A 27,694-nucleotide genomic window follows, 5' to 3' on the forward strand; every position below is an offset into this window, starting at 1 on the left:
GGCCAGCAGGGCCGGGGTGACACGGGGACACAGCAGCTGCCCAGGTGCCGGGTGGCCCTTGCCCTGCAGCGGTGCAGCGGGTGGGATGGGGCCGGGCCCGTACATGAGCCGGGCAGCCTGGCTCCATCCTGGCCCCGCCGGGTGCTGGCAGCGGGAAGGGAGCCGGCATCTCTGCTTTCGGCGGCTATTTTCAGGTGCTGGAGAGAAGCCGAGGAGCGATGAGATTGTCACCAAGGAGACGGGAGAAACAGGGCCCAGCTCCGGGGCAGTGGGAGAGGGGAGGGAAAGGCTTTCTGCAGGCCCCAGGGCCCCTCAGCACCTCTTTTGGCCCCAGCAACCTGTCCAAGTGCCCAGAATGGGGGGTACACAACCCAAAACGAGCAAGGGACAGCTCAGGGGACCCAACCCTTCCTTCCCCTGCCGCAAGGCTGGGCTGCTCTGACCCCCTTGGTTAATGATCTGCAGGAGCGTCCCCGGGACATAAGGCAGACCCCAGACCCCAGCAGCTATGCTGGGAGCCGCTCCCCCATGCAAGAGGGCACACACTTACCTGCCATGGGGGAGCAAGAATGACCCCCATCTCCGGGTAGGACAGGGGAACGGCGAGGTGGTGGCACAAACCTTCCCTGTACCAGAGCCCAGTGAAGCGTGGGGAGAGCAGAGCCACCCCGCAGATGCAAATGGGTCAGGGAAAGGGAAGCAGATGGAGGCCAGGAGAGCAGCCGACTCTTAAACTTTAATAGAAATCCTTGAGAAAGGAAGGGAAAATAGAGAGCAGAGCCCAGGAGAAGAGCACCACCCTGCAGTCCCCACACCTACGCTGCAGGTCACCAGGGAAAGCCCACAGCCTTGAGAGGATGCTCCCTCCCTGGCAGCCCCACTGTCCCCACAACAAACCAAAGCTACACTGGTACCCGTGGTCTCTCTCGAGCAGCGATGTGCAAGCCCGAGGCTTCCCCAGGCCCCGAAGGTGGGGGAGGGCAGAAGCTAGCACAGGCGTTCAGAAAAGATCAAAGGGGTTGGTTGACCCAGGTCCCAAGCCCTGCTCCTTCCAGAGGAGCTCAGACTTTTCTCCAGGTGTCAGGCTGCAGCAGTGAAGGAGCAGACTCAGCTCCCAGCGCACAGAGACACGGGCAAGGAAGGGCTCAGCCCATTGCTGGTCAGGGACGGGAAAGCCAGGCTGACTCCAAGCTCAGCCAGCTCCCACGCAGCAAAGAAACCACCACCACTATGTCAGGCCTTAAGAGCAGCCTAGGACAAAGGCCAGACTAACCCCACTTCCCCAGGCTTTGCCATTGTTTTAAAAATGGAAGTCACACAGCTCCACTTTCTCCAAGGCCTCCTCCTGCCTCCTGCTAGCTGTCCCAGCTACAGTAAAAACAGCTCCACAAGCAAGCGTGTAGTGCATGGGGCTCCCACGGTCCTTGCTCTCTGGAGCCAGCTCCTGTCTCTTCCTTTGAGGTAGGTTGAGGTGTCCCCGGGGAGGGACGGCAGCTGCCTGGTCACATCACCAGGGTGGTGTCCGACAGGCAGCCAGCAGGTTTCTGGTCAGCTCCACCAGTGCACTTGTTGAGAGGTAAGCTCTGAGCAGGGCTGGACTCCAGGCATCTTGTGAGGTCCTCACCAGCTGAAGGGCAGAGTGTGCTGCAGGAGAAAGGAGACCCCGTGCTGCTCAGGGACAGTGAGGAAGGATCAAAAGAGCCATGGTGCAACATTCATCTGCAGTATCATTATACACGGACTCAGAGACAGGGCTGCCAGGCTCACCTACTCAAATCTCCCATCCCAGGCAGCACCACTCACCCCACAGACATCCGAGACATTGATGGGACTTTAGGGTCACAGCTTGATCTCCCTGCCTGTACATAAACCCAACTCCATCCTGGCCTGGGCACAGGAGCAGCGATGCCCCTTCCCTTAACACCAGAGACCAGGGGTGTGCCTGTCCTCCACTTCGACTCACCCAGACAAACCCCAGTCCTCCACCTCTGCTGCTGTTGGGACCAGCAGCACCCACTTTGCAGCCCAGCTTTGCTCAGGGAAGCTGGCAGAGTGCAGCAGACCCCGAGGCCTTGCTGCTCCCCCAGCCCCACGCTGCGGCTGAGAGCCTCTGCTCACTGCTGGCCACATCAGAGCCCACAGAAGTGGTGTGGGTCCCTGTTGGGAACATCTTGTCAGCATGTCCTAACCATGACAACCCCAAATATCACCTGGTCCAGCTGTTCCGGGCCTCACTCCCATCTGAGCTGGGCAAAAAGTGCCAAGGAGACATGCCCAGACACGTAGACATCACGTCAGCCCCACCAGTTGGCTCTCCAGAGAGCAGAGGCTGGCTTCAGAGCCTGCAAGGCAACCTGCTCCTCTCCCCTTAAACAAAGCTGCTTTCCCTGGTGCCAGTTCTCTCTCAGGACACCAGTTCTAAAGCCACGCAGTGAACTTCATGCATGTCACGGCCAGTGCAAACTCACCCCAGTCTGCCCAGTTCCAGTTTGCTGAAGCCATTTGATTGAGTGCTGCTCTTCTGGAGGAAGAAAGACTTTGGCAACGACCACTGCAGGAGGAGAAAAAGACAACCAAATGGCTATTTAAGTCGTGGCAAAAATCCCTCAAGCCTGCTGTGCTCTGCCGTAGGCTGCCCTAGTGCGCTTCAGCTTGAACCGCCTCGCACTGCTGTGCATCATCACTGCCACCAGACTGTTCCCAGAATAGCAAACAGAGCAGTCTTTGCTCTCTGCTTAATGAATTCCTCTGCTGTAAGTGGGAGCAGAGCATCTCGAGGTCAAAAGAGTGGGTTTCTTTCACTGGATCAGCCTGCTGTAAGGCACAGGAGTGACAGACGGAGACGGCTCCCTCACGGAGGGGAATAAAGGGCAGGCTGGGTGCCAGGTATGTAGGGCCGGGCTCCGTGCACCCAGGGATACCCAAAGTACTTGCAGATCTGATATACCAGATGGACTTCGTGTTGGTGGGAGATAGAGCAGCACAGGATTTTCCACACTCCCTGAGGCCTTGGCATAGAGGGAAGATGAGGGCAAACAGGTAGGGCAGGAGCCACAAGCAGGCTCTCTGCCCAGCTCTGCCCAGACAAACAACCACCTCTCCCTAGCTTACCCACAGCCATCCGTACCGTCTGGGCCAAATCCGCCCCTGCGCCAGTGTGGTACCCTTTGACACACCAGTTCTTCAGTAGCTCCAGACCTGGGAAGTGACAGACAAGAAGCGAGAATGAACAACCAAGCCTGTAGGGAGTTAAGCCTTCCCAGCTTGGGGCACACAAATATGCTGCACGGAGTGAACTGACTGTGCGGTACATGCTATGCAGTAACTACTTGAACACGTGCCTGAGCCCCAGCAAACACGGGGTAATCCAAGGGCGTTCACCCTTTGTACAAGCAAACACCAGCGAGCGCCAGCACGTGGGCTGCCTCAGAGCCTGCCTTCCTCCCAGGGGGCCAGACGCACCGTGCAGCAGGCTCAGCTAAGCAGGGAAACTGGGGCAACACGCGATTTGCCAAATTAGACCAGACTGGCTGTCTCCCCGTGCCCGGTGCCTGTCAACGGCAGCACCTGATTTGGGCTGCACCTGTGAAAGTTCCTACAGTGCAAATGTAGAGCAGCTTTGCTGTCACCAGCCCCTTTCCCAGAGGAGGGTGGCTCAGTCAACCTCCTCCTTGCACAGCACCGATCAGCACATCGTCTCCTCCCTGCACAGATCCACCCAGAGCTCGACATGGGCTGAGAGCTGCTCTCCACACCTGGCAGAGGGCAAGACTGGAACGGACCGAGCTCACCGGCAGCGTGACTGGAAGGGACTGTTCCTCCAGACGCACACAAGGTGTGATGCTCCAGAGCATGGGGAGGTCACCTTGAAGCAGAGATGTATGCAACTGCACTGAACAGGCTCCACTTTCTCCAAGGCCTCCTCCTGCCTCCTGCTAGCTGTCCCAGCTACAGCCAAGCTCTCTGCTCTTGACTAATCCAGAGATCTGGAGAAATCCAGGACTGCTCCCTTCCTGTTTTCTCTTTTCAGAGCCTTAGAGCCACTGCACAAGCTAAGATGCCTCGATTTAAGAAGTAGCAGAGCAATGGCCAGGAACTTGATGCTGTCCAGCTGGGGTTACTGTGGTTTGCTATACGATACCAGCCCTGGCTATAGGAGGAATCCTTGCTGCCCAAACTCTGCTCCTCAGTGACCTTTCAGGAAGCCCCAGGACCTTGGAAAAAAACCCCACATGTTGGGAGCTGAGGGAAGCAGGGCAGCTTGACAGCCTGGGCTTTGCACCTTGCTGGCTAGGGATAGAGGTCTGCATGGAACATATGTGAACGGGAAGGGGCCAGGGGAGGCTGGGTTTTGCTCAGGGGTGAAGAGCAATGAGGGGGTAGAGCAAATCTGCTCGCTGGGCTGCTTTGAGGAAGCTGGAGCACTGAACCAGAACCCTGGCCTGAGTGGCAAAGTTCAGGGCAGCACTTCAGTGCGGACGATGACAGGATCTTTCTTCCAGCTGACAGGAAAGCATCTAGCAAAGGTATTAGCAAGGCAAAGCATGACACATGCTGACAGCGCAGCTGGAGAGGGCTATGAGGTTACTGTCTCTCTGTGAAAGACTGCTACCAACCCCTTTGATATTTGCTTTAACATCAGTGAAAACTGACAAAAGCATTTCTTTTTCTCTGCATGACAGCCAGGCTAGGAGCACACATACGGTTGCCTCAGTGGAGGGCCAGCTCCTGCAGAAGCCTCTCCAGCTAGATCAGATGCTGGATGGAAAGCCCTGAGCCACAGCCTCTTTCTTTTATGTTCTCTAACCCCTCACACTAGACTTCACTGGTTCTCTCTCCTAAATAGCCTCTACTGCTGCCCTGATAGAGACAGCCCTGGGTGAGAAGGAATTGGTGCAGCCCACCTATGCCTCATTAAAGGATGTTTTTAATTAAAATAGAGTTGTGTCCTGGAAAGGTGGAAACGATAGCTAGATTTCTAGTGTTTAAGAAAAATTCCTCTGTGCGCACACTGACAGTTTTTCATCAATTAGAAAGCAGCAGGAGACCAGGGAATAGGCCCAAATTTTCTTTCACTTCACAGATCACCTGTAAGGAGCAAAGCCCAGTGACTCCAGCTGTTTCTCCCTCAAAAGAGGGCAGAGGAACACCACAAGAGGCCAGAGCTACAGGTTGAAGGCAGAATCCCAGCCTGCTTCAGCCCCAGGGCACCTAGAAATGCTGGTGCCGCATTTACCAGAGCAGTCAGCACCTCTGATCAACTCAGAATAAGCTTTTTGTGATACTTGAAGCAGTCTCGAAGGGTAACACATTTTCTACGGCTAGTGTGCAGGCAGGCAGTGCCCCCTCAACATGTGTAGCTCAGAAGTCTCCCACAACTGCTGGCAGGCAGCCTGCCTGACTCAGGTGGCTGTGCCAGGCTCTCGGATGGCAGTTACCTTTCTGTTTATTCAAGTAGTACTTGAGCTCCCACTGGGTCACCAGGATGTTGAAATAACGAGGCTGCTCGAAGAAGTGCAAGTACCGCATGGAGACATGGGTGGGGAACACCCGCTCAAACTGCCCGCGCCGGGAATACTCGTCCTCTGTCTCCACCAAGATGCGAACATCATCTGAGGTCAGGATGTCCAAGACAGAAGAATAAAAATCCTGCAGACAAGAGCAACCCAGGGTCAGGGAGAACTGAACTACGTTTTGTCGGTCGCCCTTCCCACCTCCCCACTCCTCAAACCCTTTCAGGCAGAGGTCTCCATGTGTTTGATATGTTTGGAGGACAGACCACGTTGAAAATGAAGGAATCTAGGCTCAGTGGTGACATCAACACTGCACAGAGCTGAGGAGATCCCTAGTTCTGCAGCCCAGCCTCTCTTACTGACACTGCCAGGTGGCACACAAGGCAAGCGTCCCTACTAACTTGCACAGGGTCAGCAGGCAAAGGCTATGAGAGCTGCGCAGAGACACAAGGAGGAACAGGCAGTGCTAAGACCCTGTCTGGGGACTAGTGGGTAATGTGCCCCTCAGCTCACGCCTATTTTAATGTAAAGATGAGCCAGTGCAGCAATGGCTTAAGCAAACCCGATTTATTTCTGACCAGCTGTCTTGCAACCCACTGGAGCCCAAGTGCTCCCCATCATCTGGCTGTCGCCACTGAGGGTCACAATCTGGAGAGGGACAAGGGATAGACATGTGGGACTGGTTGCGACAGTGGTTTGGCAGTACGGCACAGTATCAGAGGAGATTGTGTCATACCTGGTCAGGTATCTTCTGCGTCAAGTAATAGGCCTTCTTCATCTTCTCTGCTATGAAATGCTCAGATGCTGGCTTGGGCGTCTCCTTCAAAGTACTGCCCAGACTGAAGACACAAGAAGAGGAAGTAGAGCATTTAAGCGGAGAAGACAAAGTCCTGTCATGGCAGAGCTGCTCCCAGCAACTTCTGTGAGAGCAGTGACACCCTCAGGAAGATGCCGTGGAGGAGAGAACGCTTTCTCCAAGGATTTCACTAGTTCCAAGATCAGTGATGCAGCCATAGCCTTGTGCAGCAGCACAGGACCCAGGAAGGATATGGGCAGGGGAACAGGGAAGGCCCTGCCAGCTCCTCCCTAAGGCATTTCAGTATTCCTTCATCCAAAAGGTGAATTATCACCTCACACCCACAGAGGATGCAAGAGGGCCACAGACACACCGTGACCCGATTGACAGCACTTGAAGCCTGGTGGGATCTCATGTTTACATCACACTTGGAACGCAGCTTCCTAACTGTAACAACAGAACTGGGGGCACAAATACTCAGTACTGGTACTGTGCAAAGAAGGAGAGAACTCTTAGATCAAAAACTTCCTCCTGCAACATCCAAGAACTCTCAAGACTCGAATTCAGCTCCAGCTCCACATGCCATGGGAAATCCTGGCCTTTTGTACGATCTGACCAGCAACCATCTGAACTATTCTAAGCACCCAACTGAACCATTTGGGGATGCTCCCAAGTATCTGGGAGATACTTGTCCAACACCTTTTAACACTTATATCAACACAGCTAATTTGTTCTGCTGCTGCAAAAACAATTAGTTGTGTGCGGATCCAAATGGGGAGAGCAGAGCTTCGAGGCTGTGCTGCGTGGTGCTTTGGGAACATACAGATCTACTGGAATTACGCCCACATACAAAAAAAAAACCCTTCATATCCTTCCCAGGGCAGGAGATATGGTTCAGCAAGCTTGTCCCTGGATGCAGGAACTCTGGTAATGCATCATCTGAACCACGTTAAGGATCTGCTTAATCCCCTGCAGGTCCCTCAGAGGACACCTGCCCTTCAGCACCTCCGTCGCAAGCCGCAAACAAGCGTGTGATCAAAGCACCGCAGATGAGTTGGCGAGAGCTCCCTGGCTGGAACGGGCCCGCGCTCCAAGCCTCTCCCTTCACTGAAGGCACGGGGCAGGCGGAGGGCAAGAGTCCCATCTTTTGGTGTGCCCGTACAACACTGCGTGCTGGTGCTCATCCCAGCAAGCTGTTCCTTCAGTGACATACAGCCAGCAGCCACTCTGCTGCCGGGAACAGGACTCATTTCCCTCTCATCGTCAGGTTTGAAACCAGTATAAGCCCAGGCTGTGGTGAAACACAGAAGGAGCAGGGGCCTGGGTGGACACATGCCCAGGAACTAGCCTTATGCAAGAAACAGTCACGTTAGCTGCAAGGTAAGACTGTACACACCCCTACCCATAGGTCTACAACCTCTGACACCTGCAGTCCTGCCCAAGGAACAGATTGCTCCAGCCTTTGCAAAAATAACAGGTGCTCCTTTTGCTCAAGGCAACAGCACGTCAGCCCTGGAGTAGAGGGTAGGCGGATCCAGCCCCCACACAGCCAGCCAGCCCTCCAAGCAAACAGAGAGGCAGTGCGGCTCAGCATCCCACTAGTTCTGGCAGGGGGATGGAGGAGAGAGCACGACTCGACTAACTGCAGAGCAAGCACAAATTACGCTGGCCTCACTTCCAACTATGGACCTGCAGAGAGGGCATAAATCCTCCTGCCTTGAAGAGACTGCAGGAATCAGATACCCAGGCAATGATGTGAGCCCCTCAGACCCAGAGCTGAAGGATCAGCAAGCACAGGCTCTCAACAGCATAGAAACGAGCATTTGCTGGGCTGCAAGCAGCCCCCAGATGAAATCCCCCAAGGGAAAAGCCTTCTCTGATAGAGAACGGGGCTGACCTGCAGGTAGAGCCACTTCTTGTCTGTGGCCTTGAGGCCACGCTGTCCGTGCTGGGCAGAACAAAACCAGCGAGGTTGAGGAGGTCCCGGATCATCTGGCCCTTGATGCTCACATCCAGCGGGGAGTTGGAGTGGAGGCTGCAGGGTGGAAGCATCACAGCAGTCTGAGTGCTAGAACGGAGGTGCCGAGCCCCACGGCCCCGAGATCACTCCCTGGGTTAATACTGACCAGGATACAAAACCACAGCCAGCCATGAGACATTGAAAGAAAAATCCTGACAACAGCTCTTTGAATGGGGGCTCCCCACCAGAAACGGTTCGTTTCTCCACCTCTTCCCAGATTTGCTGGAAACTGGCAAATCCATCCCCAGAGCCCTGCGTGGGACCACGGCTGTGTCCAGCTCATGCCCATCCACTCTCACGGTCAGGACAGGCCGTGCTCTGGTACACTGCAGCTCCTGGCACAGCCAGGTGCCATCAGCAAGCAAGGAATGGTGGACGAGGCAGTGGAGCCGCTGATCACTTCTGCCCACGCAAAGAAGAAATCCCTGCCACCACCCATTCCCTACATGACACATCCCTCCCTTGGCCTTCTTTTTTAATGTACTCTTCCGCGGCTCTAGCTGGAGCATGCACAGCAAAGCTTTCTGAGCTGCAGATGGATGTTGCTTTTGCCGACAGGGAGGACTTTGATTCCTGCGATCTGGAGAAGGAGGCTTCAGAGCCCACAGTCTTTCAGCACAGGGTGCAGGGGACACCACAAGCCAAATTAACTTTGCGGCAAAAGAAAGGCCATTATCCACTCTGGTGTGGCTCAGAAACTGCTTTACCTTGGGGAAATGTTGACCTCTAAGATCCAGGGCTTGAGGTTTTCATCCAGCATGATATCAAACCCAAACAGCTCATGGCAACAATACGGCCGCCGCACGTACATCTTCACAAGGCTGTTCACGTAGGGCTCAGATCTGCAAGCCAAGGGAAAAATGCTTGCTTCCAACAGTCAGACAGCAGAGCTCTGGCTGTTCACAGCACACGCTGCCGGTTCTGAGAGCGTGTGCAGCCACATGCTGCGGGAGCGGGTGGGCTGAGAGACTGGCACAGGTCTGTGAGCTGCTGCTGCACTGCATATGGATCCAGCATTGCATCCTGAGCATCCCTGCTCTGTCGGGCAGGATCCACCTCTGAACACAAGATCCGTCCTGCACCAGGGGGACCTTTCTTCTCAGGCACCCTGGCCAAGCAGGGCAGCGGGTGGCAGGCTGGGAAGAGTGTTGGGTACATCGCACCCTCCTGGCCTCTCCCCCTGCACTGCAGGCAGACACAGGAAATCTAAGGTCTATTTACTCATTGCAGCTACTGCAGCATGGGCATAAGTAACAGGATGAAAGGAAGGATCCAGAGAGAAATACTGAAGCCAACAGTGGAGGTAGCACTTAGATTAAGAGCAAAAGGACCAGGCTGAGAGGGACCAGAGAGCCAGAGGGGCCAGGGTACACCCCACAGCCAAGCACGGAGCAAGGGGTGCCAGGACTCACGCAATGATGGTTTTAATTACGATGTCCTTAATCTTCTCCCAGATGGCCTCGCTATTAACTCCCTTCTGGGTCAGGTAACTCCAGAGAGCTTTGAGTGCCCTGGGAGAGAGAAAGCAAAGGAGGTAGCTCTGTAGGCCCTTGCTGCCCTGCCCTGCTAGGGGAGTGAAAGCAGCAGAGGGAAGCCTTGACAAAGCTCTTCTGTGGCACGGCCATCCTTCTGCCATCCTCAAACCCCTCAGCTCCTGGTTGTTGCCCTCCCCAGACTGGCCCCTGGTCTTGTAGGCCCAAGCTACTACAAACATAAATTTGTCATAGACCTGTCCCAGCACTGGAGTAATAGGTCCCAAATTAGCACAAGCAAGGTATGTCAGGCCCCAGATCTTCTCTTCCCTCCCCCTCCGTGTCCTCAGCAAACCTCCCCTTCCTGCAGGCCTTCCCCCGCAGCACTGCAAAGTGGCTCAGCAGGAATCCAGCAAGACCCTTGTAAATCTTTTAGCTAGAGCCATTTCACTGAGGCTTTGGGGTGGAGAAAAATTTTTGAAAAACGTGGAGAACAAGATGGTAAGGACGAGCGTCGCTGCTTTTATAGGAATTTCCCACAACACACCAAGCACTGCAAGCTACTCTGACACTGAGCCAAGGATGCTTAGATGTTGCTCAAGTGAGACCGTGTGGCTAATGGCCAGGAATCCAAAGGTCACGCTTCCTGCATACGAGATGGAGTAGATTACAGCCACTCTCATCTTTAACGTGGGAGCAGCCAGCTTTGACTTGCATGGCAGTTCTGAAAACCCACACAATCCTGCCCCCATGGGATTTCAGCTGCTGGAGACAGCAGACCCTTCTCAAAGTCCCAGTGGAGGAACAGACCACTGCATAGCAGGTCCAGGTCTGAGAAAGCAATCCCACCACAGCAAACCACCTTCCGCAGCTCCCTTTGAAGTGAAGTAGCCTTGTCCAGGCCCACGAATTGAGAACTCTATCCTGCACTATTTTTAAAAGAGTTCAAACACCACTGTGGAATCAGAGACAAGTGCCTGGGGCCTTGGATCAGTCCCCCCATGGGAGAGCAGAGAATAGGAACTCCTGCAAGACTGCAGTCCTCCTCCCAAATGCCCAGAAATGGCACCGCTGCTCCTGTTCACACCGAGTAGCACAGAAATTATCAGTTTTGCACCAGAGCTGTCCCTTTCTCTGCCTCCACAGGGAAGTCAAGAGTGAGATGTGCAGAAGCTCCCATCTACTCAATTTAAGCATCACCATTACCCATTCAAGTTCTAACAGCAAAAAATCAGACTCTGCTTTAACCACATCCCATCACCCCCGCAACAGGGCAAGGGGAGGAATGAGCACAGATGAGATCAGCGTTGGAAGCAGGGAAAGGCACAGACACAGGCAGGGTGAACAGCAACCACAGCCCAAGCAGCAGCAGACAGGATGAGTCACAAGCCAGGGAGACCATCCAGATCCCATCGACACTAACCCATACTAAAATCACTCTGCTCCTCCAGTTTCCCCAAGCGGGAGCACACGATACGGGAAGCACCTTCAAGTTTTGGGTCGGAATACTGAAAAAAGGCTGACTTAACAGGGAACAGAAAGAGCTGCCCTGTTCCCTAAAAGCAACACCTACCATTTGTGTCCCTGACAAGCAGTCTCATCCGAGTTGGACTTGTACTCCGTGTTCTTCTTGTTCACACTGTAGTTGGTCAAGTGCACGAACTTGTTGCTGAGGCTCTTCATCGAGGAGGAGTACCTGGAGCAGGCAATAGTAGCACGAGCAGTCTGAGCTCGAACTGGCTGCCCCCAGGCCCACGGGGCAGACAGAAGCTCTCTTCTCATCTCAGACCACTCTCAGCCACCCATCAGCCCTGCTGCCTCGAGCTCTCTGTCCCCACGGGCCTAGAGCTGATGGGACAAAGCATGAGACACAGAGCAGGCTGGCTTGGGGCAGTGGGATGCAATCCCACCCTCACAGCATGTCCTTAAGAGAAGACCAGAGCATCGGTGAGCAAAAGCACCGACGGAACCGCAGCAGCCCAAGGCAATACGGGCAAAACTGGAAGAAACATCTCAGTTTCTGGTATGCCAGCTCTTATGCAGTATGAAGCACAGCCAGCATATTTCAAGAACTGCTTTACACTGAGCTAATCTTGCCTTGGGAAGGGTGGATGAACGAAGCATCCTCTCACATTCCCTTTCAACACTGTCATCTGCAGTGACCCCATGTGTTTCCAGACTGCTTCTTAAGCAAGCTACAGCTTTAAGCATCACCATATAATCTTTCCTGCCCCAGCTGAGGCAGGCAGCACAGCCACACATGCCTCAGCGCTGAGGCAACCCCCGCATCACCGCTCTCCCACACAACCTACTGGCAGCTAGCAAAGCGAACCAATCCATCCTTGAACAGGTAGACCCTGAGGGGATCGTAGCAAGTGACGTAAACGTAGATCCTCAGGTCGAACTTCTTCCCGCCAATGAGGTAGGGTTTGTGCAGATATCTGCAGAGGGAAGCAAGCACCGGGGGTGGGTTATGATTTCTGTGTACAGGAACATCTCTAGTCCCCACCTCAGAAGGCTTGGCAAAACCAGGAATCAATGCAGAAGCCCTTTTGCACAGTGTTTCCAAATTAAGTGCATCAAAGTCAAAATGAGAGAGAAAAAAGCTCTCCCATGCATGATGAGATCCTGTGGCACATGAGCAGTATTCCCTTCTGCTCAGTTCCATTTTGAAGAGATTTTCCCTGACTCTAAGGCACAGTAGCTTTTTCACACCCACAAGACTGATCACAATATTCAGGAACATCTAAGACATGCATTGGGCCACAGATGGTTTGGTTCAGTGAGCAGAAACAGTTGGAAATTTTCATTCAAATCATTTTATTATTCACCACAGAAGGTCATCATTTTCCATAGGAAACCTTATCACTTTGCACAGGAGGTGGACAAGGAGAACAGACAAGCCAACACAGCAGTTCCCTGTCTGCCAAACACCAGGCAGTTTTCCTGCCCTCACAAGAACCTTCCCAGAAAGCAGCCTCGAATCAAGATGAGCTATTCCATTTTTCTGCAGAAGGGGAAGGAGATTCTGAAAATCCTGTTATTTCAATAAAACCCTTTGACCAACATCCAAACACACAGATGTTCTTACTGACCCATTCTAACTTGGATAAGAACAAATCTTTGACAATTGCAACCTCTTCCCTGGGACTTCTCTTCCCACTGCACTTGTGGGCACTGGATAAGGTTGGTTTGCCTCCAAAGATACCAAATCCCAGAGTATGAAGCAGTGGGAGCAGGATCACAGCAGAGCTGAAGCTGATCACCTGCCAGACAGAAGCTCCAGAAAGCCCGTGGAGCCAGTTTGTACCCAAGACCTCAAAAATCTACGCAGAGACAGCAGCACACTGGTAAGCCCAGCTGCAGCTGACAGAGCCAGACTTCCAGCAGCAGCATTACACCCAGGCAGCCGAGAAGTTTCCAAATGCCAGTCAAGTTCTGCCCTGCCACATAGTGGCAGTGGCCCAGATCTGGCCAGAGAGACTACACTAGGAGGTCCCAGGCTGTGTGTCAACCTTGCTTTCCTTTCACTCACCTCTGTACCAGCAGCGGTCTCCTTTTGGGGAGCTGGCTCCATTTGTGGATGACCTGGATACCAATGCCTCTTGCTGATGCTGGCTGCAAAACACAAACAAGAAGGGATCAGATCTTCTCCCTGCAGCTAAGATAGGACAGAGGACTGAACTCTACTTGTGCTTACTGGTTTCACAATCCATTTCTGACAGCTAGCTCCTTCCTCCCATGCTTTCCTGAGTAATTTGATGTCCTGGGGCAGGATGAAGGACTGGGGGAAGAAGTTAAACTCCTTCTTCCCACAGCGAGCCTGCATCTTCAACAGGTTACGCCACAGACGGTCCTTTCTCCCAATTTGAAATGAACCGGGGAAGTGGTTTAGCTGGAAAGGAAACCAGATGCTGTGAGATCTCCCTGCTTCCCCACCTCCCTGCCCACCCCTTGCTGCTTCCTGTCCAGAGGATACATCCTTTCTGAATATGGTGCAGGGTAACGCTCTTCGCTCCCCTCCCAGGATCGCACCAAGACAGGACCCACCTGCTCCTGAGGCTTTGCAGGGACTAACACCCTCACGGTGACCCACACCGGCTACAAAGCCAGCAGCTGCCACCTCATCCCTTCTGATGTCTGAGCAGCTGCAGGGCACTAACCCTCAACCTTTGATACTTCCTCTCTCAGTATCCTCTACCCCAGTGGTTTCCCACCTGCTTCTAAACCATATGCCCTACAACAATGACTGAATTTAGACGAGCTCACAAGTGAACACGGCTTGGCTGCAGCCTCAGTCTGTACAAGAGCCACCCTCACAGCAGGGATGCTCATTCAGGTGCACCTGTCTTTTGGGCTCATCTGCCAGCACAGGAATGACAGCTGCCACGGTCTGGAAGGGACGCTGCAGGGACAGCCTGCATAGCAAACACCTGTCCCTGAAGAGAGGGACACCCAAACTGCTCCCAACACACTCTCCATGTATATGAAGGAGGTCAGCCCAAAACATCCCCTACCTTCTGGTGCTCCCTGATGGCTCTGAAGCTGGAGGATTTCATGTGGTGGCCCCAGCAACCCAGCCAGTCGTTGCTTTCTGCAGGAAAACCAGAAAAGTCCGTGACCAAGTACCCTGCCACCCACAACGCCCTCTCAACCCACCAGCACCCCATCTCCTGGGGCTAGCAGAAGTGTGCCAGGAATGTCATACAGCAATAGCACAAAGCACTTATACTGGCTGCTGCGAAGCTGCCAAACCAAGGGCTGTGAGCAGGATCCAGTTAACCAGGTGGGTCATATCCTTGCAAACATGATTGTCGCAGGGATCAGGGCAGACACAGGATCAAAGGAATGGCTTTAATCCCTGATTTCCCTGCTTTACAGCAGGTGAATGAAGCAGTTGGCTAATGAGCGCTGCATTGCAGAGGGACACGTAGGATGGCAAGACTTCCTAGTTCTTGCTCTGCCCTGCGTGTCCCATTATAGCCCCAAAATGGTCTGCGCAGAGGTCTCCTGATATGCGCAGGAGCCCTGTAAGTACTGCTGGGGGATTATACTCCAAGGTATGGATCACAGCTGTAAATGCTCAGTGATTCCCCCGCCCCAGTCCTCTCCTACACATCTCTTCAGTGACAAGATCCCAACCCTGAGAACTCTCTGGCTATGGTCAAAGAGGATGGCTTCTTCTTCAGCACATGGGGAGAAGGGACAGTGGTGCTGGGGTTGGCATCAGCTGAGTGCCAGCCTCCTTAGAGTGGCAGCACCATCTAGAGGCACAGCTCAAACAAGCCGGAGCACAGCTTTGCTGCCCCACACGCTGCCTCAGCTCCTGACAACCCAGGAGCAAGCCCTTGTGGTCCATGCCAGGGACAAGCCAAGAGGGAGACCGGGCCCTGCCAGGACCCACAGAGCTCAGATATTGAAGGTCAGTCAGGCAGAAACAGGAACCAGCACCCTGCAATGCCGAGCCCGTATCGCTCCTGCTCTGCTCTTCGCAGGCAGTCTGCCTTCTCAAGCCCACAGGCTGGAGGCAAGGGAGGACATGACGTGTCGGATGCTGCCAGCCTCCCACAACTTACTTTTGCTGACTCTGAAGTGGGACCTGCCAACGGTTTGCTTCACTATGTTCGGCGTGACTGTGCACATTTTCCATCGCAGCAGCTTCCTCTGATCCCAAGGCAGCTTTTCCACTAGGAAGGCAAAAAGATAAGGACAGAAGGGAAACAAACACAATACCCAATTTTCTACAGCTGCACCCAGGGAAATTCTTATGGTTTGCTGCACAGGCACCAGGTGTGCAGAGGAGGGTGCGTAGCCCCCTTCGCAGAACTACCATGGAGCAGAAGACTCCATGGCTGCGGGAGGTCTGGGGTGCTGGAACATCTGGTGGCAGCCTGACTCATGCTCCAGGCTGCGGGAGCAGCGTCATTTTACTCCAGCCCTTTGGATCTCACAGCCTTACTGGATCTTGTCATGGGAAGGGTGAAGCGGAGCCGCTGCCAGCCAGCTCCTGGGTGGGCGATGGCACTGCTGCTTGCTAATAACGGGCTGGACACTCTCACCCCAAACGGCTCACCTCTCTCATCCCGAGTACTGAAGTAGATGGTCGGAGGCACATTAGGGAATAAACTGCAGATGAGAGCTGGTTTGAGCACCTTCTCCTGAGCCTCAGCAGGCTGGGCCAGGCACTTTGTGCAGTTCCTAGGAGAGATGAAGCGATAGGTGGTTGGCTAAAGGTGAAAAGTAGCACAGGGAGGAAGGGGGAAGCCAGAAGGAGCCTTGGTCCTACTATCAGGAATTTGCATCATTGAAATGTGGTGCAAGCAATGAGTGCTAAGGTCAGTAACCCAGCCTGAAGCGATGAGGGGGCGAGCTTGCAATGAATGCACATGCCAAGTGTTGTAACCCCCGTGGGTTTTATGTTTTGCTGGGGCAAGAGATGGAGTTTGTTACGTGACAAACCCTATAATCTAGTCCACAAGAACGAGGGGTGGATGCTGTAATGCGTATATGATTCACTGTTGTAACCCTCTTAGTTTTGGTGTGTTGCAGGGAAGAGGGCTGGAGTTTTACCGATTGTATGTAAACCTCCTTACCACAGCAATCCCTAACACCTGGGAGGTAGGGTAGAATTTATAAAGTTATCTGTTAAGGTTGTGATGACGCTACAAGTAGAGTTTATAACAAACATATATTCAAATATATGCCACTGCAGTCAGTGGAAGAAGCCACACCAGAGGAATCCACTAAGAAACAAAGAGCAGCAAAAGAAAAGGAACCACAATATGTTGACCCCAATCTCCGAAGCCACCCCTCACCTCGCTGAAGCGACTGAATGTAGCCTGTGGTGAGGGTGATGCAGATCAGGGCGGGGGAAGAAGAGGTGTTTTCCCTAAGTCCTTGTATATTTTTTTTTCAATACCAGAATTGGTAATTAAAAGTTTGTTAATTGGCAATAAATTATATTGATTAACATTCCCTGGTACAAAACCAGTTTTGCCCACAACAGACTGAAGTCAGGAGACAGCTGCAAAGGCTTCGAGGCCAGCCCAGCACACAGCCCGCACAGAGAAGTGGCCAACATCCCTCCCTCCCCGCCGCAGGAGGCATTTGGCCCAAGCACTGCCTCACCCACCTGCCCGCAGAGGCCAACCAGCAATATCCTGCCAGAAACAGCTGCTGGTCCAATTTATGTCACCTCTGTGAGACTTTCACAACCACATGTGCACACCCAGAGCCCTGCAGCACCCTGAGGTTCAACACTGGTTCGCAGGAAGCCTTCCTTCTCTTCCAGGTGAGTTATGGCATGACGGAAAGCAGCAAGTCATCAGGCAGACAGCAAAGCCTGAGGCAGCCCTGGTGCAAGGGGCAGCACAGCTGCAAGGACCAGCTCCTGTTGCTGGATGGGCAAGAACAGATCCCACAAAGGTCTGCCAAGAGTCACAGGGGCAGGGCTCAGATGACTACAGGCTGACCAATCCTCCCAAGAGAAACCTCCTCCCAAAAGCTAAAGAAAAACCTAGGCTCCAGGACTTGTTTCTAGGATGCAATGCTGAGACACAAGACTCCAAGGAGCTTTTGCAATCTCTGGCCCAGGACACCTCCACTCTGCTTCATCTGCAAGGCAACGACACCGTGAGAGCACAATTTAATCCAGTAAATCTAAACCAGCAACTGGCAGTGGCAGTGAAATTAAGACCCCTGTTTTGCTGTGGTGGATGCACCCTCAGCACTTTGCAGACTGCTGTCTGTAGCAAGAGAGGTAGCTTTGGTCTGCAGGGTAGCAAAGCAGCTCATTTTGGTTGGGAAGCCTGTTGCTACCTTCACTCTATTCCCCCACATGTTACAGCTCTCCTCTGTCACCAGGGAGGGCAAAGATGGACAAGTTTGGACAAAGATGCCAAGTTCAATGCACTATTTACAGCTACTAACCTGGATACAAGAGCCACAGAGCCACTGGATGACACGCCAGCGACAGAGGAAGCATCCGAGTCACCTGCAGGAGGGGACAGACTCAAGTTTTGTCTCCGTGGGGAGTCAATGCACAGAATTAGGAAGGGAAGAGAGAAAACAAATGCTCCAGGGCACAGATCCTTCCCAGCTGCCCCAAATCCTTGGATCCTGGGTTTTGCCCACTAATTGGTGGTATAAAAGGCAGGGCAGGGGGTGGAGCTGACAGCCCTGCACTGAGAGGAGATGGGTAAGTTTTGGAGCAGGACAGTGGTGAACCCTAGTCTGCTCCCCAGAGGAGCCCATGCAGTTCCTCCTTGCTGCTACATCACTTTTAGGCTCAGCACAATCTCTAGGTCATCCCGAAATGACAGCACGCATGTAAGACAGGAGGGCAGCTGTGCTCACCCCCAGCTGTGCTCACCCCAGACAGCCCCCACACTCCCCACCTCGAGGCATGGAGCACAGCCCTCCCCAGGGAACCAGCACTCACTCTCCTCATCCTCCTCCTGACTGCAGCTCTCATCCAGGCCATCAGGAAGTTCCTCCTCTGCTTTGTCCTGGGGATGGCTCAGCTCCAGTGGCAACTGCTCAGCAGTGACACTGGGACAAAGGACATTACATCAGAAGGAGTGGCACATGCTTTCTGGGGCCAAAAGACCCAGAAGCCCACGAGGCAGCATGAGATAACATGGGTAGGGGAGTGACAGTACAGCCCCCCTCCAGTGCTAATGAACAAGCACTCATCCCAAGCTAGCAAGATGGAGAGGCCCCAGGGCATGCTGAGAGGGAACATCTTCCAGAGCATCCAGAAAGACAGAGACACAAGGACACCCTCTCCCAGCAGGAGAGCAGGAGCAGGAGCTCCGTGTCCTTGTGCCCTCCCTGTCCCGCATCAGCTCCGTGTTCCTTTAGGAACCCACGTCTCTGCCCAGCACAGCCTTGCTGGACCTGCCTCGACAGCAGGCTTCACCCAACATACACGCAGAGCCTGCCACAACAGGCAGGGCCCTGTGACTGTGCAGGGAGCAGGCTAGAAATGCCACACAGCAATTCCAAGCTGTGGCTGAAGGAGAAGTTGGAAAGGCCCGGAGCCACCTCAAGTGCCTGCGTCAAGCTGGGGATAGCAGGAAGGCTCCCCCCCGCACCAGGATGCCACAGATGGGTTTTGCTCAGGGACACAGCCCATGGTTATCCTTATGGCCACCCCCACAGTGCCCACAGTGCATCCTCACCCACAGATGCAACGGCCAGCCCAGTCCATCCCACCACGGCCTCTCTCCTCCTCCTGGCTCTACTTACTTGCGCTTTCCCAGGAGCACAGCCCGGGCGCGTTTCTCCTTTTTCTCCAGTTGGATGGTGGACATCTGAGTCGTCACTTCGGAGACAGCAGCAAGGTGCGGAGGCTCTGCTCTCGCCACCTGGTCCCCACCATGTGGGCTCTGGCAGTCGGCGTCGCGGTCGGGAGAGCCAGCGCGCGCGGCCAAGAGATGGACGCTGATACGCTTAGTGCAGACGACGGCACCATCGGTGCCTATAAGGCTCGAGTTACCGTTAAGGCGATGGCTACCCAGCTCCAAGTCCAGAGGAACGATGGTTTCTTTTGGGGTGAGCTGCGCTATGATGTACTGCCCCCACCTGCTGTTCCAGTTGAACCGGCTACCCACGTTCCTAAGGCCAGAGCTTTCGACTTCACGTCCAAAGCTGTTGCGTGTGGCAGTCTGTCCAGCTGGCTGCTGCACAGCCTCTGTGAGGCTGATCTCCAGCTCCTTCTCTTTTAAGCTATGCACTCTTCTCCCAGCAACCTCCTGCGAGCACCGGTCCTTCCTGAGGATCGCACTGCTGGGCACAAGGGTCAGGCAAGGGACCGCGGTTTGCTCCAACACAAGGTCGCTGCTTTTCACTGCTCTGTTGACCAGGCTGCTGGGGGAGCTGTCTCCATCGTTCCCAGAGTGGGGCCGTGAGGCGGTGGGGAAGCTGTGGGTGCTTTTCTTGATCTCCAGTGACTGCAGCAAAGGCACTTTAGCACTAGCACTGCTTGGCTGTAGGAAAGAGTTGTTATTGAGCACTGGTCTACAGGAGCTGGAAGCCTGCTGACCTGAGCTGAGGGCAGAGCCTTTGATCCCAGGCCCAGAGTGCTCCTCCGCCAGTGCAGGCAGCAGGCAGGGTTCCATCAGCAAGGAAGACATCACCCTTCCCGTGGCAGAGCCGGTGTCTGGAGGGCTTCGGGAAGGAAACCCGCAGGGCTTGCGTCTGAGGCAGGACTGTCGGTAGAGCAGAGCACTCCCACCCAGGTCCAGGCAGGGCTGGGCCAAGGGCAGGCTTGGGAGGGCGTCTTCACCAGGGTGTGCGTGGCATAGTGACGGTGGGCACAAGAAGCAAGATTGCTGCAGCGGGATCCCTGAGGGCAGCAGGCTGCGACCTTGGAAAGCACTCACATACTTCTTCTCTAAATTCCAGATGGGTTTCGCCTGCTGCTGAATGAGGTGCCACGCTGGGTGCGGCTGAGCTCTCCGTGCCGGAAGGGTGCCTGACTGGAGCCTGATGCTCTCCTCCTGTTTGGGGCCCAGATTAGCGCGTTCTGGTCCTGCAGAGGCCATGCAGAGCCGTAGCACATGAGGCACAAGCGAGTCAGTCATCTACAGCGGCACCTCTGCTGGCCTGAAACAAGACAACAGCATGAAAGGCGCTGTTACGCCAGCAGGGCAAAGCACCCGGCCCCGTGCCCCAGGAGGGGAGCAGGGAGAGCTGCTTTCCCTGCAGTACGAAAAACCACATCTCCATCTGCTGAGCTCCCCCCGAGTCTCCTAGGACCAAGTCAAAGGAAGAACCAGCATCTCACATGAAACCAGAGGATGCAAAGGACAACTTACAGAGGGTCCTGGGAAAAGTGCCGTCCATGGGAAAGCTTGTACCCTGCAAACGCGCAGGGGTGCGCCACGGGGCAGCAGCCCCAGCTACAAGAAGAGGCCACCTGCCCGCCTGCCTTGGACCCTGCATGGCAGCCAGAGCCCACTCCCACAGGTCTGCGTCTCTGAACTGCACCGTGTGCTCCACCACCAGCTCTCCCAACTCCACCAAAAGCCCCAAGACCTCTGCTTCTTTTTCTTCTATCCACTCCTCAAAGCTCACACAACTAGGTGAGAACCTCAGCCCTTGCTTTTAAAAGGAACGTGTTTCTCACTTTTGTAACCCCATGGAAAAGCTCAGCAAGGACTGAGGGCATCCTAAAGAGCTCAGGACTGAGAAGGCAGCAAGGAGCAAACACAGGGCTGTTCTAACATCAACACCTCGGTTTCCAACAGACTGGCAGTACCGCCCACACACGTTCCTCCCCATTGCAGTCCTACAGAAAAGTCTCTTGCAAGGAGCAGCTGGCAGACCACAGAGCTGCAGACATAGGTGTCCTGAATCCTCCTAAAATGAACTATTGCACCATGCCTGTAAGATCCTCTTGCCTGGGGAGAAGGAAAAGAGAAAACAAACCATGCGCCAGGTATTTGTCTTGCTTTAACACATGCCTGGAAGGCCCCTGGATACATCCGCGATAGGAATTTGTATCCCAAGCAGGCTGGCTGGCTTGCTCTTCCACCTTCCAGCTCTCACAAGCATGCATGTTTAAAAAAAAAAAAAACCCATATAAAAAGAAGGGTAAGCAGAGCATCAACCGTCAGCCTCTTAGTTTTCTTGAAATACACGTATACACTATTTTCTCACCTGAAAAACCAGGCCTCGGCGGCAGCAGTTAAAATGTAACTAGGAGACCCTGGAGTTGCTCTCTAGCACGGTGACAGTGGCTCACACCCACCACAGGGCTGGGTCAGACAGACCTACAGCCCGCACAGACCTACACCCACCAGACCTTCTTAACCTGTGAATCAGGCCCCAGTCTCCAGCACACATCAGGTCAGCACATCCCAACCGGAGGCTGTATGAGATGGGAACGTCCCACGCAGGATCCCATAGGAGCTATACGTCCTCAGGGAGAGCTGCTGCCCTGCCAGGCTCCGCAAGGAGGTATGGAGGGGGTCAGGGCCTCTGCAAGCTGCAGTCCAGAGGGGCTCCAAGCCCCGGGGAAGGGAATCCCATGCGCCGTACACGGCTGAGCCATACCGCACTATCCGATCGCTACCTGATCCGTGCCCAGCAGCAAACCCAGCCGTGTTGTGACATTCACAGCAATTAGCACAGAGGGAAGAGGCTGCGGCTCAGATGCCGCCACTCACCCGGCTCAAGTTTCCCCCAGTAAACAAGCAAGCGAAGCTCGGCTTCCGTATGCCATACCCCCAGACGCACCCAGGTCGCAAGCACGTTGAAACCACAAAGCAACCCCAGCACACCAGCGAACACAGATGTAAAAAAGCAAAATAAAAATACAAGGAGATGAATGAAAGTGTCCCTGATGTCCCTGCCTAGAGGGGACTGTCAATGTAGCATCACCACGCGCTGCCAGCTTGGCCATCACCCGCGCTCTCACCCGGCTGTGAATGACTTTGCAAAACCAGCCTGCAGTGTCAGCCGCCCGTGCCTCATCTCCACCCAGATTTACAGTTATCAGTGGATCATCCTGCTATAAAAACAAAAGTGATTTGACCTAATGAAGCTGTAACAAGGGACGTGAATCCTACAGCCGACTTAGACACAGGCATGAGTATGCCAGCAGAAGCCCTGTGTGACCCTGCTCTGGAGTAAGTGACAACGGTGGCACAGATGTGACTAGCACAGGCACGGGAGTACTGCCGGCAGCTGCGGCTGCCAGGGTGGAGCTCTGGCCACGGCACGGCCTTAGCTGCCACCGCCTGCTCAGCCAGGGCTGGTGCCCAGCCCCACAGTGGCAGAGGGAGAACGTGCTGAGCTTGTCCCTCGCCAGAGCCGTTTTGCTGCAGAGCCACAGAAGTGGCCAGGCCGGCACGGGGCAGGGGTGCACTGCAGAAGGAAGAGACAGGGCCTTTTGTACAGCTTCCAGGCGAGGACTGTGCCGGCCAACGGCTAGTAACCACCATGGTTTCCCTGTGGAGACACAGGAGCTCAGAGACAGGGGCAGGAAGGATGAAAGGAAGAACATGCCCCCACACAGGGCAGGTCAGGGTTCATCCAGACTGGCAGCACCAGCTTACACTGCCTGTCCTTCCCCCTGTCCACACTCCTGTCCCACCTCCTGTGTGCCAGCACAGCCACCTCTGATGTCTGCCTTTAAAGTGGCTCCTGTCCTCGCTGCAAGGACAGCTCGGGAAAGCTGGACATCCAGGAGAACCAGCAGAGACAGAGGCTCCGTCACATGCCAGGCTGTGGGCACAGCAGGACAGCAGCTGCCACATCCCCATGGCTCTGGGCACGAACCACGTCACCTGCCCCAAAGTAAATCCCCGCTGGTTACCAGTCAGGGAAGTTTCCCCTTTACGTTTCACTTGGTCAGAGTTTTGGGGTGGAGGAAGGTCACAGCTTGATGCAATCCCCAGTTCTGCCAACCCAACCCTACGGCAAAGGAGCAGGAGTCTGTTCTGCTGCTCACAACAGCAATAGAACTACACTTGGAAATTTTATTGTAGAAACATGAGCTGGGAGAAGCCCAGGGCGAACTGGCTGGGCTGGAAGTCAAACCCAAACATCATTACTGGCAATTAATGGATTTTGGCTTGGACTTATTGACACACAATATAGGGGCCAAAGTTGTCACTGTTGGAGTGACCGTACAGCTGCACTCGCTTACAATTATTTCGCTAGCACCTTTTATTATTGCACAGCCTGCTCGCAAGCTTCGGGACGTCAGCTGGAGCACTGCCACAGCCTTGACGAACGTCACATCCCAGGCGCGCCAGGGCCACCACGCGCCCCAGCCCGTGCGCACCCCACTAAGCGTCAGAGGAAGTCTCTTCTTCCAGCCCAGGCCTCCCTGCGGCACGGGCTGCTCTAACGGCAGCGTGGCGGCTCCTCACAGACCCATTTCGAACGGGAAAGGACGGGACTGTAAGAGCCTGGGTGCACACCTCATCCCTCTGTCACGTGAGTTTGGCTGGGGAGGTTATTTTAAACGCAGCTGTGGTGACACACTTAAAATAACAAGAGCTTGCAAATGTATGAGCTGCAAGCTGACTTGGTAATGAGCTGTCAGCCTCACGCAGCCCAAAGTCACAGGGAGTCGGGGGAGTCAGACAACTATGATTTGCTATCATTTTCCGTGCCATTGTAGGGTGCAATTTCTGTTCTTTATGATTAGAAAGGATAACGTCTTCTTCTAAACGAGACCCAAGTTCACACCAAGTTCCTCACTTGCAGCTCTAGGGCTTTTGATTAAAGCTTGAACAAGCGAGTTACCAACAACACAAAATAAACAGGTTTTAAAACCGATATACATTTTGAGATGAGGGTTTGTACCCCTTGGAATACATTAAAAAGTTTTCAACAAGATCAAGCGCATTGATCTGAAACCAACTGACTGAGAGTGCCTAAAGCTGCTCTTACACCTGGTAGCTAGGTACAAACCCTTGTGTCTCAACAGCACGGAAACAACCATCACCTACATCAGCGCCAGGAAACAAGTGGTCTCAAGCGCAGTCACACACCGAGACAAAGCAGCACCCGAGGCTGCCCGCAAGTTCAAGCTGAAGAGCAGAGGGTCCTGCTGGCCACAAGAAGAAGTCCATGAGGATAGGACAGCTCAAAGACAGCTCAGCCACCACAGAAATGCCGGCAGCACAGGGACCAACAGCCTGGCATGCTGCTTTGTCATACAGTTACGCATCACTGCTCCCTCTCAGCTCCAGTATTGTCCTGCAGAACCACGTTTTGGGTGCAAAACCAGAGGCGCAGGATGATGACCAGTTTCTCTCCTAATCAATACACCAAGTTTTTGCTTGGCCACCAAGGTCAAAAAAAGATATGTGAGAAACCACCCACCGCAGGGATGCGTCAGCAAATTCGACCTGCATCCCAGGATTACATTTGTGCCCGGCATTTGTGCTGGGGCTAGTCATTTCAGTTCAATGGCTGTGGCACTGAACTCCACTCCAGGCTGAACAGAGAAGGCATGAGAAGTGCACAGCTGCCCAAAATGATCCTTTAACAAAGCAGAGCGCTGCCCTGCAAGAAGAGCAGAGCAGCTCTTGCGTGGCACCACCTCCCCAGGGTGGTGGGGAGGGAGGGAAGCAGATCTTACAGGCAGCAGGACGCTGGACCAGACCGCAGGAGAGCTGGAATCCAGGCGCCGCCTTGCTCTGTGCCACAGGAGATGCCTCCCTCCACGCACACACGGGCTGAGGCCTGAAGGCTCATGTGTTCGAGTTCACAGGGGACTTTCTCACCGCTCCCAGGGCATTGGAGCACGGTGTCAGACAAAGTGAGGGACTCCAGTGTGGTTAGGCAGAAAACGCAGGGCTGCAGCTTTGCCATGGAGAGAGCACACTGGGGACATCTAAAACAAAGGGCTGGCTCAGTGCTCACCCGGGCGGGCTGACCTGGCTGTGACCAGAGCGTGGGCTACACCAAAGGGCTAAAGGTCCAGAGCGTGGAGTTCCCACCACTATCGAAGGATATTGACTTTTCCACCCTGACAGAGTCCCCAGGCCACCGAAGGGGACCTGCCACACAGCAATAGTGGAACACACAGCTCTGTGTTTTGCCAGCAGCGAAGCTGGGCAGTCCCTGCCCTCGCTCCCAGCCCTGATTCATACTTTCTCATTGTCTGGGCTACGGGAGCAGCTGTATTGCACAGTAAAGTAGGGAAACGAGTCTGGGTTAAAAGCAACCAGCTAAAACATCAGGTGTTTTACAGCCTTTCAGTGAGGATATCTAAAGAACCTTCCTGCACATCTGAGCAGGCAGCAAACCGAAGGGATAGCATTATCAATTGAGCTGCACGATGGGAGAAAAGGCACAGGATAATTAGGCAGTGAGACCTGGGGAGAGCTTGGCCACTAGCACAGGAACCGACAGGCGGTCAGCACAGCTCGGTCTGGTTTTAGGCAGCCTGGCCACAGTCTCAGCCTTTGGTACAGCAATAAAATAAAGGTGGAAGACTCAGGGTGAGTGGAACAAGTATAAAACGTCAACATGTAGCAAGAACTACCCAATTAGTTCAAAACACATCAATTCTTTGTCCATCCTCTCTTCTTGATACTTTTTTTTGAAGCATATCTGGAACTGGCAGAAAAAGCTCCCAGGTCTGTCCTTCAGTATGTGATGATGACCTTTCCATGTCTTAATTGGGGTGGGAAAGATTCCTCTGGAAGCACTGCAACCATCTCCCTCCATACAGTGGTCGCTCAGAGTTCAGGAAAGGAGCAGAAAGAGAGATTCAAGTTGGGAAGAGCTGCCAAATACTGCCAGACTTGCTGCACGGGATGAACCTGGGAAATGCCAAGGAATGGCACCCGGCCAGGCCGGTACAGCAGTCAAAGCCTCTGACCTGCATCGGTGACACATCTCCACGCAGGCATCATTATCTGGGGACGGCGGCATTTGGCCCCATCAGCGTCCTCGCAATGCAATCCCTGCTATGCTGACAAGGGCCCCAGGCATGATTGAAGAGTGGATGGGGCCAATTTGTCATCAACAAAGTTGTTTTGTATTAACAAAACTTAAGGACTGCAGCAAGAGGGCAACACAAGGACAGACAAGTGCCACTACCTGCTGGGTACAACCACTAAGAAACAAGGAAAAATTATTAGATAAAACTGTAATCAGGCCAACAGTTCACTGTTAATTTCCCCAAACTGCGTAAGAACCACCAGACCATCACACGCACGTTCGGTGGGGAGCACAGCAATGAGAGAAGCCGGATCACAGGGAATCACACAGCGGGGGGCTTGATGTGGAGCTGTGTGAACTCTGCCGCCCATGAGATATCCGCAGCCCGGCTGGGCAGGGAGATAGCACAATGGCACAGCGCTACAGGACTTCCCCACTCCTGTGCCACTCATTCCCAGCCTGGACTCTGGAGGCATTCAGGAAACACTCCAGGCTTCCCTCAACTCTCATAGCTCTGCTGTTCACCTTTCAGACCCATCAGCTCCTTTTTATGACACCAGAGCAGTCAAGCCAAGACCCCAGCGGAAGGATTAACAGCCAGGCTGTCCCAGTGCCCCGCTTGGGTCCAGTCACCCCCAGCTCCATCCTCACTGCTGCTCCAAGTGCCGTTGGAGAGGCTCGCCGGGGAGGCAGCTCTTCTTCCTCCCTGGCACTCGCCTGGGGAACACGCTCCGGTTCTCATTTCTTCAGGTAAAAGTCTTTTGAGGCCAAAGGCGCTATGGAGATGCTCTGTCCTGCCCCAGCAGCGTTGGCCAGGACATCGTCCCCAGCACGTCCCGCCGCAGAGCATCCCTGCGCCCACTCCCCAGCCCCTCGGGGCCCGTCCCGGCGCACCCCAAGGGGACACAGGGCAGGGCCACGGCGAGCCCCCGCAAGGAGGCCTGGGGTTGGGCAAGGTGCCTCCTCGGGGCCCGGGCACAGGCCAGGCGGGTGCTGGAGGCACAGCGGTGGGGCAGGGGGGCCGGAGGCCCCGGTGAGGTGGCGACAGGGAGGCAGCGGGGGGGGGGGGGGGAGGGGGGGGGGGGGGGACCGAGGGCCGCACGCCCCGAGGAGGAACCCTGGGGATGGCAACCGGGGGACACGCACTGCCCACGAGGGGAAGGGCCCCGCTCCTTGGAGGGGAGGCACCCGCGGGCCCGCCCCTCCCGTACTCACCGCCCGCCCGCCGCTCCCGGGCCCCGCACCTCCCCAGGCCTCGCCGCCGCCACCGCCCGCCGTTACCATAGAGATCCGGCGCGGTGCCGCCACGTGACTAACCTCCCGGCAGCCCCCTGCGCGACGCCCCCTAGCGGCGCGGCCGGCACACAGCCTGGGCGCCGGTGCCCACCGCGGAGCTGCCACGGGACGGAGGAGCGAAGCGGCTCCGCGGAAGGTCGGGCCTGGGGGCCGGGGAGGACGGCGAGAGCGTCTGTCCCGTCCT

General features: G+C 54.7%; 1 protein-coding gene across 2 annotated transcripts; it reads right to left on the bottom strand.

Annotated features, from left to right (window-relative positions):
• Nucleotides 1-729: 729 nt before the first annotated feature.
• Nucleotides 730-27,480, bottom strand: TTLL4 (tubulin tyrosine ligase like 4). 2 transcript variants are annotated; one of them, XM_068407784.1, is made up of 19 exons: nt 27,430-27,480; nt 19,051-20,409; nt 18,242-18,351; nt 17,731-17,794; nt 15,875-15,999; nt 15,378-15,488; nt 14,319-14,395; nt 13,502-13,696; nt 13,337-13,419; nt 12,114-12,242; nt 11,375-11,497; nt 9,742-9,840; nt 9,037-9,171; nt 8,207-8,344; nt 6,250-6,352; nt 5,439-5,649; nt 3,128-3,198; nt 2,469-2,551; nt 730-1,644 (listed from the first exon to the last, which is right to left on the bottom strand). In XM_068407784.1, the coding sequence occupies exons 2-19, from the start codon at nt 20,385-20,387 to the stop codon at nt 1,503-1,505; spliced, it is 3,336 nt and encodes a 1,111-aa protein (XP_068263885.1). In that variant the 5' UTR covers nt 20,388-20,409; nt 27,430-27,480; the 3' UTR covers nt 730-1,502. The 2 variants fall into 2 exon arrangements, with proteins under 2 accessions (XP_068263885.1, XP_068263884.1); XM_068407783.1 differs by having other exon boundaries at nt 730-1,668.
• Between the last annotated feature and the right edge of the window lie 214 nt (nt 27,481-27,694).

Source organism: Nyctibius grandis, chromosome 9, assembly GCF_013368605.1.
Source record: "Nyctibius grandis isolate bNycGra1 chromosome 9, bNycGra1.pri, whole genome shotgun sequence".
In the NCBI taxonomy this organism is placed as follows: Eukaryota; Metazoa; Chordata; class Aves; order Nyctibiiformes; family Nyctibiidae; genus Nyctibius; species Nyctibius grandis.

Excerpts from the sequence above, each read along its gene's own strand:
- TTLL4 (XM_068407783.1), bottom strand. The coding sequence starts at position 20,387 with ATGACTGACTCGCTTGTGCCTCATGTGCTACGGCTCTGCATGGCCTCT. Across the intron at positions 15,489-15,874 it reads CAGTACTCGGGATGAGAGAG|TGGAAAAGCTGCCTTGGGAT; the intron begins GTGAGCCGTTTG and ends TTGCCTTCCTAG. Across the intron at positions 3,199-5,438 it reads CTACTTGAATAAACAGAAAG|GTCTGGAGCTACTGAAGAAC; the intron begins GTAACTGCCATC and ends GTCACTTCCCAG.